Genomic DNA, 16,030 nt, shown 5'->3' with positions numbered 1-16,030 from the left:
TTTTGTTTATTTTAGCTTCTTAGAATACTCTTAGTTTAGTAATTTGATCATAGATGTTCTTGTGGTGATGACTTCCAGATTTTGGGGAATAATAGATATTGAATTGTCTTTTTATTAATGAGTTTAAGTCTTCCGCATTACTTTCTGTTGATATTATATTGAAATGTTAGGGTTTAGATTGGTTGGTTCGCTCACATAGGAGGGTAAGTGTGGGTGCCAGTCGCGGCTCGTTTTTGGGTCGTGACACTTCATATTAATAGCAAGTATGCACAACAGATCATAACATCTTCATACGTAACATTTTCGGACATATCTTTAACATAGTATCATTCTTTTGATTCACATAATAACACTTAGCATAAAACGAGTCCAATTAATAGGCTCACTCAATCATTATTTAATCAAAAACCATACACATTAAGATCGGTCAGCACCATATACCAACAACATGATTTCTAACCTATTCAACATTGAAATCCTAACAAGGATACTGGGGAAAGGAGTTCGACAAGAATGACGGGAAACAACCCTAGTTTTCAAGATCCTTGAATCATTCAAAAGAAAGTTCTATTGGAGAAATAAATCTAGAAGAGAAACCCATACCTTAAGTAGAACTTAATCTAAGAAGACCACCTTGAACGAAACCTTGAAGAAACCTTGTAATCGCCCTAGAGAAATCTATAAATTTCCTGCCTTTTTATTTCGTTCGTTGCTTACTGTTTTTGTGTCGCCTTTACTATGAGTTTGAACGTGATTCTAAGTCTTATAAACTGATATTTACTCATTCAACTTAGGGTTTAATAATTTAACTAAATAAATTAATTAACTAATTACTAAAAAGCCCCTCCTAAGTTGACTAAACATATGAGAATGTTGACTTGATCCAAATCTGGAATTTTGTTGTTGACTATGGATTTGGTCAACATTTTGACTTTATTTTAATTAATTAAATACTTAATTTAATTAATTTAGGGACATAGGGTAAGTAATAAAGTACCCCTAAGTCATTTGAACCATAATAAACCCTTTAGGACCATCCTAGGTTAAGTATTAGGATGTTTCTTGAATTGTACTAGATTAGCATAAGAATTTCGGTTTGACCACTTTAATTTAATTAATTTAATGTATAATTTAATTAATTAAGTGACCTAATATAATTACTAAGATACCCTTAAGTCGTTATAACCATAAATAATCCTTTGGACCATCCTAACTTAGGTACTAGGTTTTCTTTTTCATGTCTTAACCGAAATCTGGAAATTGTTTTGTGATTTTGGTTTTTGCCCTTTAAATTAATTAATTAATTAATTATCCTAGGGTAATTAATAAAGTGCCCTTAAGTCATTAGGATCTTAACTAACTCTTTGGACCATCCTAGGTTAGGTACTAGATTGTCTCTTTCTTGTCTTAACCGAATTCTGAAAATTTCTTTTTATTTTCGGTTTTAGCCTTTTGAATTAATTAATTAATTAATTAGGTAACCTAGGAGAATTAATAAAGTACCCCTAATTTGTTAGGACCATAACTAACCTTTTGGACCATCCTAGGTTAGGTACTAGGTTGTCTCTTTAACTAGAACTAGGTTAGTGTCAACCCGATTTTGGTAGTAGGTTGTCCGGTGCACTAATGCGTCAATTTTGGTTAGTCCGAGGTTATTTATCTAGTTAGGACAGTTATTTAGGACATAGAGTTGGTTAGGAAGTTAGTCCCCACATGAAGTTGTCCCTTGTGCACGTTTTCCCCCTAACTACCCTAACCAAATTCGGTTAGGGTGGTCCCCAGCTTCTTCACATGTCTTGCACATGTGATTGCACATGGGTTGGTTGTACTTTCCTAACTAACTATTATTTATGGTTCATTTGGAAATATTTACTTATTGTCCCAAGGACTCTCACTATGTCCTTGGGCACTGCTTAATTTACATGATCATTCTAAATGATCATGTGCTATGGTACTAGGCTTGACACTTGGATGCCTAGTACTTTGTGTGGTAGTATGGTTGATATGGTTGAATACAAATTTTAGCTTAGGGTCTTCCTTTCAGGTACATTTATTGAACATAAATCTTGGATTGGTGTATGACAACCCAAAAAGTATAATTCTTATTCGTTATAGAAAATTGGCTAGTATCCCTTTGCCATTTTTTCTATACTATGCCCAATATTTCTCAATATTGGGCATTAGGGTGCCTATGTACCCCTAATAGGCTATCCTAAGGGCATAATGGGCTCTTCATTGAGCATATGATTTTCCGGAATTTTACATAGCACAAGTAGACTTCTCAATGTAAGGACCACTACCTTTCTCCTTCTTAGGATTGGATGTAGGCCTTTTACCTTTGATGACCCTTGGAATGGTAGAAGCATTTTGATTGGGGAACCTTTCTTGAACTTTGGCTTATCTTGCACCTCAAATCTAGTCTTAGAAGAATTTCCATATTTGGACCTTGTCCTCCTCAATTCTCTACAAACTTGCTTAAGGTTTTTCTCCTCAATTTGTTCGGCATGAACCATGAGACGAGAGATGTCCATGCTAGGAATCAACATCGCTGACCTACATTCATTCACCACAAGGTCGGATACCCTCATAACAATTTGTTCATCTTAGCTCTAGAATTCGCCACAATAGTAGGAGCATACTTGGATAGTTGAGTGAACTTGAGACTATACTCCTTCACACTCACACCCCTTTGGCGTAAGTTGATGAATTGTTGCATTTTCTTCTACCTTAGTTCCAAGGGAAAGAACCAATCAAGGAAGGTCGTCCTGAAAGCTCCCCAAGTGATCCGACCTTCTCTAACCGACCTCTCATCCTTCCATTGCTCATACCAAACTTGAGCCACATATTTGAGTTGGTAGGAGGCTAGTTCTGCCTTTTCTTGAGAAGACACCCCCATATCATCTAGTACCTTGAACACTTCATCAATGAACCCTTGCGGGTCCTCCTCCACCTTTGAGCCAAAGAAAGTAGCGGAATTCATCCTTCTGAAATCCCTTATCCTTGATGCGGTGGTTATAGAATTGGGGTTCACTTGGACCCTAGAATCCCTAAGAACTTAAGAAGCCAATACTTGCGTCAAGCTATGAATGGCCGCCCTTATCTCAACATTAGATATAGCCCCTTTTTCAATAGGAACTTGAGGGTTTTGAGGAGCCGGGGGGGAAACCACCTCATTCTAATTTTCCTCTTCGACCCTTCAGTGTTGTTCCTTCTTGTATTCATTTCCTATAAACAAAAGAAAGAGATTAAAAGATAAGGACATGTAGAGTTAAAACTCTAGAAGCACGACTTCAAGAACACCAACGAACTGAGACTTTCCTAGGCATCACATAGCCCCTCATTCATAATTGTGGTGCACTTCACATTCATGAACAAGGCTCTACTTGACGCGATTTAGTGAGATATCAATCCTAAGATAATTTAACCTCATGCTATGATACCAGGTTTGTCACGACTGGGGAGCACCCACTAGTCGTAACCGGCATCTTCGTCCTTGAGACTTAGACTAGCCCTTCATTCATCATTACACATCATAGGTCAAAATACGGAATAATTTGAAACTTTAAACATATTAAGGTATACATAGATCTATCGTTTACTTCATATATATATATATATATATATATATATATATATATATAGAGAGAGAGAGAGAGAGAGAGAGAGAGAGTTTACTTAGACTCCTCACATAGAAAGCTTACGTAGGCCTCTTGTTTAGTTAACATAACCAATATATAAGAAGTTAGTCTAATAACAGCATCTCACATTAAACCATCTAAACAAAGTAGAATATTTGGGAATAGACATTACACACGTACATATTGTCACATAGTGCTTAGAACAAATGTCTTCAAGATAAGGAAGAAACGAATGTCGTTATACAATATCAATACTACTAGGGTAGATCAAAAAGCACCATCCTCAAACTTGGAGGACTCACCCACTACTTGGAGGAAGAAATAGAAGTATTTTTGAAAAGTGTTCTAGAAGCTCTTCAATGACCGGAACCTACAATGTTGGGAATAAGGGAAGAAATATGGGTTAGTACAAAACACATGTAATAAGTATGACTCTTATGCATAAAATCATTAATGCATGAGAAAAGATACAATTTAATCAAAACCATGCATTATGTTCAATAACTCAACATATACATATATAGAACATTATAAGTCAACTCAACATTGTATTAACCCAACACATAAGCAACCTAAAGCAATACTTGTGCAATGCCAAGAATAGAATTCATCGACGGGGCATCGATCAAACGACGACACTGTACTGGAAAGCCTTCGTTTGATTCAGATACTCTAATTTCTGGCCATTTTGGAAAATGGATAAGTATTGACCAACGATCCATCGACGGTGCATCGATCAATCGACGGTCGTCGATTGGCTTTGTGGATGGACACTGTTAAGTTGACAATTTAGGGGTCAAATTAAAGGGTGGTCCTTGGGGAGTCATAACCGGAAGTTTCAACCCTAACACACTCTAACACATGTTTCACACCTTTTTACCAATTTTTGTTAATTTACGACTTTTAAAACTCCATGAAACATGCCAAGGCACACAAATCTCAATTTCACTAGTCTCTCTACGTCACTGATGTTTCTTGACGTTTTGACTCTAACACTTTCTAATTAGTTTAAATACATTATTTTAGGCTTGGAAAAAGTGTTTTGAGTCTTAGATAATCATGTGAAAATCTATACCAAGTCATGAACTTTCAGAGTGTTACACATTATAATAGAAAAAAGTAAAGAACCTCATATGAATAAAAGAGATTGATATTATACAGAAATCTAACATATTCTTGACAAGACTCTATGCAATATCAAAAAGTGGTGGAGCGTAACTGATACACCAGACATATAAAAGAGATAAAGGTGACATAGTCCTCAGACAATGAGGACTCATTAAGTCTTCAAATATACAAATGATCAACTAGTCACAAATAGATGGAGAGGAATATCACTCGAGCCCTACATAAGTGAAACAATGCATACACAAATATGCATTAGTACATGAAATGTACTTTGAGAGATATGAATAAATACATGAAATATAATCATAAGAGAACATAATAAAAAACATGATGTGCATGACCATGCTAAACATAGTATAATCCTTAAGGAAACATTGTAAATCATATGCATAGCCAATACATCTTAAAATTATTTAAAAAAAAGCTTCATAAAACATCTTGAAAGTAATTCAGTTCATTTTGTGGGATATTTACTATAAACTTACATAGACCACATGGGCTATAACATGAAATTCAGTGTCTTTCTCCAACACCAAAAAGAGATGTCCTTAATTGTCAAGTCAAGGACCTTACTTTTAGCTTAGGTAGATCCACCAGCTATGTCACTTAAAATAACCTACAAGGGCACATAGTTAGGGACAACAATATTGCTACTACATACCCGATCTCTACTAAAGGGAGAACTTCCATCTCAATATCCTCTTGGTGCTAAGTAAAATGCCAATGGAATATTGAACATGAAAATATCATAATCCATTGGAAAACACAATAAAGTTACTAATTTAAGCTAAAAATATCATAGAATAGCTTCTTAAATCTTGAATCATACATGTGTGCAAAAACCTTTCACCAAACCCTGATCCCTTAATGTGAGAAAACCTTTCACAACTTAATTGATGCAAAGATTAGTTCAACCTAGATCATAAGACATTTATTTTTATCAATTGTGCATATCTTTCATGAAAACTTCAATCATAGCTACATAATTTCTTCATAAATTAATTCCCTTCTAGGGTTCATATAGTCAAAATCATGTATACTACAATAGTTCATATGGAATCAACTCAAACACATATATTGAGTCTAAACAATCACAATAAGATCAAAAAATCAAATAATTCAATCCATACAAATAAAGCTCACTATTGAATAAGAACTTAACCAATTTTGATAAAATGGAATTGGAGAATATTTGGGACTCAATGGGCATAAAACTCATTGATGAACTCCCTCATACCTTAATTTTGAAGCCCAAAAAATTGATGAAGAAAGGAGACCTTAGTTTGAAGAACCCTAGAATCCCTTTTGAGACTTGGAGAGAATTAGGAGATATTAATTTGGTTGGGATTAGGGAATTAGGTGAATGAATTAGAGCGGGTGCTTTTAGGACTTAAAAACTAGTGTAGGGCTTAAAATTAGGCTTAAACTCACATTGCTTAGTGTTACGACCCAAAAATGGGCGTGATGACACTCGTCTTATCCACCGAGACAAGTCAGCCTAAAACCAATCACCTAATTAAGTGCGGGAATAAAACAAAAGTCTAACAATAATTGAACTTAATTCAATCTCCCAAAACTTTGTTTTCACGTGCATAACCCTCTAATGTAAATACTAGAATTTGAAATAAAGCACACAAGTCTAAAATGACGTTGTCTTTCAAGTAAAAACAAAATCATAAACGAGAGTAGAAGGTTCGCTGAGGTGACAAACAGCTACCTCACAATTCTTCACAAAATGTCTTGAAAACAAAGAGAATGGAAGGTTACACAAAGATCCAAGCTCGTAACCTATAAAAAATTATAGAAGCAAGGGTGCGTACCAACCAACATGGTACCTAATAAGAAAACCTGTAAACACAAGATAAGAGAACAAAATACGAATATTTCTTACACCCTATCCGAACCTCCACACTACAACCTGCATAGAACCATCCCAACCTAACAGTTCACAGTTCACAAAACAACAACTCAATAACAAAACTCTAACAGGTTACAATTCTCAATAACAACTCAATATTCTCCAGTCACAAGTTTCACAACAAGAACACTCATAAGATCAGCAAAGCACAAGTTAAAGTTCATCAATGATCAAAATGATGTGCAATGTCAAATATAGTGATGCATGTCTGACCTAATGATACACCCCCCTATTGCTCAGTCTAGGATCCATAGGGGACATATCTATCTAAGCATCCATCGCGGCATGCGATATGAACCTCGATAATAGTAACCATCGTGGCGCGCGATACGTCCCTCGAAATATAATACTCATCGCGGCTCAGAATACGACCCTCCAAATGGTGTATCCTCTTATCACAAAACACTTATCACAACCATGTCTCAGAACCAATGCAAATGACATGTTCAAACAAATAATGAGGAAATAACAATTTTGATAACAAGGCACAATTCACACAATGCAATCATAATTCAACATCAACAAATAAGCAACAAGCCTCCAAATCATTCTCAAATATCACACAAGGAAATACATGAATTTCATACGCTTAACAAGGGCTTAGAAATCCACTTGCCTTAGCCAATCGAATAATCACTCTGGGATTTTAGCCTTCCCGTTTTGTTGAGATTTCGAATCGATGTAATCTATTCAAGTATATATTCACAATAAGGTTTCGAACTAACAACACCCACATTATTATGTGTTTAACCTTGACATTAAAATTCACCCAAATTTATAACTCAAGTTCATAATTCTTGATGCCAACTAACATTTCAACTATCATATTTTCAAAGCTTCAAATCTAGGGTTAAATCTCAATTTTTAAAAGTTATCCCTCATTTCTTAAAATTAACGCAAAATAGGAACTGCCCAAGTATCAAATTAGTGGAAAAATATATCATCAACCTACACCTATATGCCAAGTTTTTCCCAGTGAATATTCTAATCATTAACATCCATCATTTCACAATCATTACTACTCAAATTTATCAACCACCCAATTAACAATATTGCACCCACTAACTTATAATGAAAATTAATATAAAAAGGAAACAATTTTTTTTATTCCCTTGAATTTTTAAAACCGTCAAAATGATGTAGCAGCATTATATGGCTTTACAATGCCCAACTTCAATTTATTATACCCATTATATTAATATTATCACAATAATAATAAATAATTTGATGCCTCCACTAAGCCCCAATTTTAATACAGTGACTTTGTTACAACTTTTTCTATTCAATTTTCATATTTTCTTTCACAACTAACATGGTAGTAATAATGATTAAAATACAACATAAGCCACTATATGAATTAGATGTGTTACTATTTTACCTGATGAAGATTGTGCGTCTTCTTTCTTGTCTATAGGTAAGTTTCTTCGCTCTTTTTCTCTTTTTTTGTCTTTTATTTAATTAAAATAATTATGTATTAAATGTGACAAACCCTAGTGACTTGTTTTAAGTGAATATGGGTCAAAGAGTAGAGATTAAATGAAATGTGGATATAATTCATTAGTCACAAATTAAATTAATTATCTAAAATTTACCCAAAAACAAATTGTATATAACTAAATGAATAGTTAAAAATTTCCAAAAAATGACTTTCCAGGTCAATACATTATTCACCACTAAAAAACATGTTCTTCCTCGAACATAAAGTAAAATAAAAGTACATGGAGCTTCGAAAATCTGAGGATATCTGGCATGCATGTCAGACTCTGTCTCCCAAGTTGACTCTCCCACTGATCGGTGCTTCCACAACACCTTCACTAAACCAATCTACTTTGTAGTAGGCAAACCCATAACAAAGTACATAGTAATCCACTCCCACTTCTAAGTAGGAATAGGCATCCTCTAAGATACACCTCCAGGACACTGGTGCTCAAACTTGACCTGTTGGCAAGTCAAAAACGTAGAAACAAAGTCTGAAATATCCCTCTTCATCGTACACCACCAATAATGCTGACTCAGATCATGATACATCTTCCCCGCTCTCGGATGGATGGAATATTGAAAATAATGGGCCTCCTCAAGAATCAATCTAATCAACTCGCCTATCTTTGGCTCACAAATCCTGTCTCTGATCCTCAAGACACCATCGGAATCAAGGACAACCTCCTCGGCTCCCCTTCTCAATACTTTGTCTCGAATAAGACATAACTTCTAATCATCAAGTTAGTTCTCACGGATCTGCTCGACTAAAAAAATACCGAACCTCAATAAGATTAATCATTATATTACTCTCCTCAGAAATCTGCAAGCGGACAAGACTGTTGGCTAACATCTACACATCTCTAGCCAGTGGTCTCTCCTCAATACTAAGCACTGCAAAATTCCCCATGCTAGGATTCTTCCTACTCGAAGCATCGACCATAACATTGGCCTTCCCCGGAGATAAAGAACGGTTACATCATAGTTCATCAGCAACTCAAGCCATCTCCGCTGCCTCAAGTTCAAATCCCTTTGACTGAAGATGTACTGAAGACTTTGATGATCAGTAAAGATCTCGCAATGCACCCTATACAAATAATGATGCCATAACTTAAGAAAAAATATCACAGCCGTTAACTCCAAATCATGCGTAGGGTAGTTCTTCTCATGAGACTTCAACTGCGTAGAAGCATAAGCAATCATTTCCCTTTCTACATTAATACACCACGCAATCCAACTCCTAAAGCATCACAATACACATTAAGTCTACACCCTCTTCAAATAGAGTCACCACATGAGCCGAAGTCAATAAAGTCTTGAGCTTTGAAACCTCTCTTCACAAAATCATCATACCACTGAAAACCCACACCCTATCGAGTCAATCTTGTCAATGGGGTTACGATAGTATAGAAATTCTTAACAAACAGTAGGTAATAACCTACAAATCCCACAAAACTCTGAATCTCGGTAATAGAAGTAGGTCATGCGCAACCTCTAATTGCCTTAATCTTGGACTGATTTACTCGAATACCCTCCATGGACACCACGTGTCCCTAGAATGCCACAGAATTAAGTTAGAAGTTACACTTTGAGAACTTGTCATACAACTTCTGTTCTCTCAACCTCTGAAGTACAATCCTCAAGTGCCGAACATGGTCCTCCTCAGTCTTTGAGTAAACCAAAATGTCATCGATGAAGACAATCACAAACAAATGAAGATATGGTCGAAACACCCCGTTCATCAACTCCATGAATGTTGAATGGGCATTAGTCAACCCAAAGGACATCATTAAGAACTCATAATTCCCATACCGGGACCGAAAAATGTTTTAGGGATATCTGATTCCCTAATATTCAACTCATGATACCTGGACCTCAAATTAATCTTAGAGAACATGATGCCCCTGTAGCTGATCAAATAAGTCATCAGTGCGCGGAAAAAGATACTTATTATTCATTGTTACCTTGTTTAACTGTCTATAATCAATGTACATCCTCATAGTCCCATATTTCTTCTTCAGAAAAAATATAGGGGCACGCAAGGTAACATTCTAGGGCGAATAAACCCCTTACTCAATAAATCCTGCCTTGAAATCTGCTGGAGGCATATGGTAGGGAGGAATAGAAATGGGCTTAGTGCCCGGCTCTAAATCAATATCTTTATTGGGAGGAACACCTCAAAGATCAGAAGGGAATACATCGAGAAACTCTTGAACCACAGGTATAGAGTCAACAGAACGTCGTTAATCACTAGTATCCCAAATAAAATCTAAGTAAGACAAACACCCTCTCTCTACCAACCTCTGATCACGGATGAATGAGACAACCTTGCTAGGATAAGATCCACAAACACCTTTCCACTCAACTCTCCGAAAACCAGGCATTGCTAAATTCACAATCTTAGCATTATAATCAAGGACAACATGATAAGGAGAAAGACAATTCATACCGAAAATAACATAAAGTCTACCATCCCCATAATGATTAAATATACAAAAGTGTCATACCTAGCATAAGAAACAAGATAGGATCTCTACACTCGATCCCCCACTACGGGCTTACCCAAGGGAGTGGAAACACGAATAGGTACAGTCATGCTATCATATATCATATTAAATTCAGCAACAAAAGAAACATACGAGAATATAGACCCTAGATCAAATAATAGAGACGTAGATCGATGGAATACTAAGATGATCCCTGTAATAATAGCATCAAAGGTCTCCGCCTTGGTCTTTGCGGAAAAATATAATAGTAGACCCCTCGTCCACCTCCATCCTGGGTGGTACCTCTATCCCCACCCTATTGAGCCGCAACACCACTATTAGAAGCTCTACCATCTCTACCTGACTAAACTCTGCCTTGGCCTCTACCCTGAGGTACCGGTGGTCTAACCTGAAATGAAGAATTAGGTTGGAGTCCTCCACAACTTCTCTGGGAAGTACACTATTGCATCATGTGATCGGGAACTCCATAAGTAAAGCAAAATCTCTGACCTGGGAACTGTTGTGATGACCCTAAAGACATACTATAATTCCCTCCCCTAGTAGGTGGTTGTTGTGAATCGTATGAGCCTTTGATCGGGCTATAAGAACCCTGATATATATGAACACCCTCAGATGTCGGCATAGATGCATAAATGGGTCCCCGCTGCTGAAAGGAACCACTCCCTCTATGTACAGATGAGGCACCCTGAAACTGACTTGATGCACATGCGCTTTTAGGGTCCCCAAACTCCTCTCTCTCTCCATCAATTCTGCCTCTATCGCGGCTCTCACAATGGACTGGAAAGAAAATCCTTGTCGAGATGCCCCAAGCACAGTCGATCTGACAGAGAAAGTCAGCCCCCTTACAGATCTACGAATTCTCTCTGTCTTTTCTGGAAAAATGGCCAAAGCATGCCTAGACAACTGGCAAAAATAGGCCTTATACGGCCGTCCTATCTCAGATTCTCAAACCTTAAACAACTATTCTCTCTCATGCTCCAAAGGATAAAATGATCATGGAAGGCACTGGAAAACTTCTCCTAAGTCACTGGGAGGAGATCCAACTGGCAATGCTCCCGAAGAAGTCCTCCACCACTCTCTCGCTGGCCCACGAAGCTGGAGTGTAGCATATAGATACACACATGACTTAACTAATACAACAACCTCTAGAAACTCTCGGCATGTAGTTAGAAACTCATGAGCGTCCTCACTCTTCCCACCTAAAACTGAGGTGGGTCCATCTTTTAAAATCTCTCATACTTACTCTACTCATCCTCTATCAGAACAACCAATGGTGCACCTTGACCCCCAAAAGCTGGTGCAAAATCATTCGCAACCGCGAGATCCACTAGTAGCTGCCCCACCGCATCCTGAACAACTGCAGCTTTCGTTGCTCTTGGGTCTGAGCACCTTCTCTAGTCTGAGAATCATGTGGTGTGACGTTTGCATCAACATCTTGAGTAAATATCTCAAGAACACTTAACACCCTCAATAATGTATCTTGAAGCAAAGGTGTGACTGCAGGCTCTGGAGGAACTTTGTCCTCTCTGTAACCAATATGAGGCTTTGGAGAGACTTCCTTAGCATTGCCCCTCACTGGTGCTGCTCCACGGCCACGACCTCTTACTAGTGTTGTTCCACGAGCACGACCTCTAGCTTGGGATCTACCCTTACCCCTAGTTGGGGCGTCAACAAATACCTCAGGAGTACCTCTACTATACTACCAGTAACAGTAGTTGTATTCCTCGTCATCTGTCAAAAGAGTATACAATAACTCAGTACAAAAGAAGGTAACCACGCACAATGAGATAGAATGAAGAAAATGAAGTTTCATAATAATCTTTAGAGCCTCTTAGAAAAAATACGTCTTTGTACTGATCCTTGAGAATCTACGTAGACTCAGCTTGTATACACGCCAGACCTATGAACCTGGGGCTCTGATACCATTTTTTTACGACCTAAAAATGGGCGTGATGACACTCGTCTTATCCCACCAAGACAAGTCATCCTAAACCCCAATAACCTAATTAAGTGTGGAAATAAAAAAAATAGTCCAATAACAATTAAGCTTAATTCAATCCCCAAAACCTGGTTATCACGTGCATAACCCTCTAATGTAAATGCTAGAATTGAAATAAAAAATGCAAGTCTAAAATGACGTTGTCTTTAAAGTAAAAACAAAATTATAAATGGGAGTAGAAAGGTTTGCTTAGGTGACAAACACCTACCTCAGGTATCACGAAGATTCGGCTCGTAACCTACAAAAATTTTCAGAAGCAAGGGGTGAGTACCAAACCACATGGTACACAACAAGAAAACCTCTAAACACAAGATAAGAGAAAAAAATATGGGTATTCCTTACACCCTATCCGAACCTGCATACTACAACCTGCATAGAACCAGCCCAACCTAACAGTTCATAGTTCACAAAGCACACAACTCAATAACAACACTCTAACAAGTTATAATTCTCAATAACAACTCAATATTCGTCAGTCATAAGTTTTACAATAAAACACTCACAAGATTAGCAAAACACAAGTTCAAGTTCATCAATGATCAAAATGTTCAATGCCATGAAATGCAATGTCAAATACAGTGATGCATGTCTGACCTAATGAAACACACCAGTTTTCTCTCAATCTAGGACCCATGAGGGACATATCTTTCTATACATCCATCGTGACATGCGATACAACCCTCGATAATAGTAACCATCGCGGCGCGCGATACGTCCCTTGAAATATAATATACATTGTGACGAGCGATACAACCTTCGAAATGTTACATCCTCTTATCACATAACACTTATCACAACCATATCTCAGAACCAATGCAAACTACATGTTCAAACATATAATGAGGAAATAACCATTTTGATAACAAGACACAATTCACAACAATGCAACCGTGATTCAATATCAACGAATACGCAATAAGCCTTCAAATCATTCTCAAACATCACACAATGAAATACACGAATTTCATACTCTTAACAAGGGTTTAGAAATCCACTTTCCTTAGACAATCGAATAATCACTATGGGATTTGAGCCTTTTTTTTCCTTGAGCTTTTGAATCGATGCAGTATATTCAAGTATATATTCACAAAAAGGTTTCAGAACTAACATCATCCATATTATTATTTGTTTAACCTTGACCTTAAAATTCACCCACAAATAATTATATATAACTAAACGAATAGTTCCAAAATTTCCAAAAAAAGACCTTTTGGGTCATTTTAGGCATTGAATACATAGGAAAATACCCAAATACTCTGAAGAAATAACTTTTGTACCTAGTCTCTGGAACCGAATTACGGTCCGTAGGAATTTTGACGAGATGTAATGGTCAATTATAGACAAAAGTACTGAATCTTAAAATCAGACAACTTCTAACGAGACCTTTCTAAGAACCGTAGGATTTTTTATGGTTCGTAGATCTAAATTATAGAACTCAAATTTAACCCTAAAATTTCACTAAGTTTGAAATTTTTCTATAGGACCTCTCTACCGCCTTTAGACCATTCGAGAGATCATCCTAGTGAATCGTAGAATGAGTCAATTGGGCTTGATTTTCAAAATTATTTTCCCACTCGCTACGAGAATGATTTACAACCTATAGAAGATTATATGATCCATAGACTAATCTCTTGGACTTCAGTCAGTATCAAATCTTTTGTCTTTCTTTTCTTTCCAAATCTTTACGTGTTACGGGATAATAGTGCTTAATAGTGCTCAGTAGATTCAGCTAGCAGCTCCTGTAATGGTGGAAGTGAATACACTTTTGTGGGGCATCATGCATCTAAAAGCTCGAGGAATAGATAGATAAAATTCCATGTTTTTCAAAAGAACATAGAGAATTGTGGGGAAAGAGAATACAGTGCTAAAATTCGTTGATACAGTGAGATGTACAAGCCTATTAATTGAATCATTGTAACACTTGTACTGAAGACGGAAAATCAGGCCAAAATAAGTGAGTACGTGCCAATTTGATGTTTCTCAATATTATACAAAGTTATATCAAATTAATCACTACTAGGTTGAAATTTGCCATGGAGAGTTCTATAGATACTAACCAATTTACATTTGTACTAGGAAGTGTTTTTGAATGACAATGTTATTCTAAGTCATTAAATATGAAAGGATATGGAGACATGGGGTCTCTAAAAGATATAGTTAAAATTTTCTTGAAAAAAGCATATAATTCTCTTGAATGAAAATTTTAGGAGTAGATATTAGAGGGACTCAAAATGGCATCTAGAGTCATTAAGTGGATAGTGCAATGTATTACAACAGTTACATACTTCATTCAGATCAATGGACACGGTACAACACTATCTAACTCAAGAAGAGTGATAAGATAAGGGATCCAATGTCCCTCTATTTATTTTGATTAGAAATGGATTACTTGATAAGAATTTTTAAGAGTTTGCAGACAGATCATAACTTCAATTACCACATTACATGTAAAGTTCAAACAATAGTGCAATTGAGCTTTGTCGATGTTCTGCAGAGGAGATATAAGATCAGTGATGTATATGTATCCGTTTTTATGAATTTTTCTCATGTGTGGTTGCTAATATAAAGAAAATTAGTGTTTACTTTGGTGGAGTTCAATAAGACCTCAGACAAGAGATACTAGAAGAACTACAACTTGTCAAGGGGCACTGATATTCAGATACCTTGTTGTCCCTTTTAAGTACTAAAAGAGTATCATAGTTCAATGCAAACCATTTTTGGACAATATGCTAGCTAGAACCAGAAGATCGACCACCGAATTCTTATCATATGTAGGAAAAACTCAACTTATTAAAAGCGTATTGTATGTTCTCCAAATTTTCTTGTCCCAAATACTTTCCTTACCTAAATAATTATTCGAACTCTGAAGGCTATGTGTAGGATATTCTCATGGACTAACAATTGGGTTTTAGCAAGATGTAAAAAGTAAATAAGAAGAGAAAATGGAAAATGGGGGGCAACCAATTTTGGAGGGACAATGAAAAGTCATTTCAAATGTAAAGTTTTTGCAACTTAAAAGCAATTTATCCCATATTAGTAGAAGAAAGGAGAATTATTGTCCTAAACTTCCTTTAGTTCTTAAAGGGTTAAGAAGAAGGTTCCCCATCGCGTCGTCTCTCGCTCGACTTTGGCTTTGGATTTCGATTTGGCAAATGATTTGAATGATAATATTTTTGGATAAAACTTATTTAATCAATCTCATCAATTGATTTCCTTTATCTTATAAATTAAATAAAAATGTTAGTTAATTAACAGAATTAGTTTTGCGTAACGAAATTTATTTGAAATTGGTTTATAACGGCAATGTCGTTCAGAATGGACATGTTTCTTCCAAAAAATGTTATTTTTTCCAAAAAGACAACGT

General features: G+C 36.4%; 1 protein-coding gene across 1 annotated transcript in view; it reads left to right on the top strand.

Moving 5' to 3' along the window:
• Positions 1-9,200, top strand: part of LOC114078013 (uncharacterized protein DDB_G0287625-like) — a gene marked incomplete at its 5' end in the record, with an annotated part of 29,096 nt that extends 19,896 nt beyond the window's left edge. The window contains one exon of the mRNA XM_027918509.1: positions 8,980-9,200. Coding sequence (XP_027774310.1) covers positions 8,980-9,200 — 221 coding nt within the window. The remainder of the gene's footprint in view (positions 1-8,979) is intronic.
• Between the last annotated feature and the right edge of the window lie 6,830 nt (positions 9,201-16,030).

The sequence above is a fragment of the Solanum pennellii genome, chromosome 7, assembly GCF_001406875.1.
Source record: "Solanum pennellii chromosome 7, SPENNV200".
NCBI lineage: Eukaryota > Viridiplantae > Streptophyta > Magnoliopsida > Solanales > Solanaceae > Solanum > Solanum pennellii.
The sequence above is the reverse complement of the archived record's forward strand: the minus strand, read 5'-3'. Positions and strand labels throughout refer to the sequence as shown.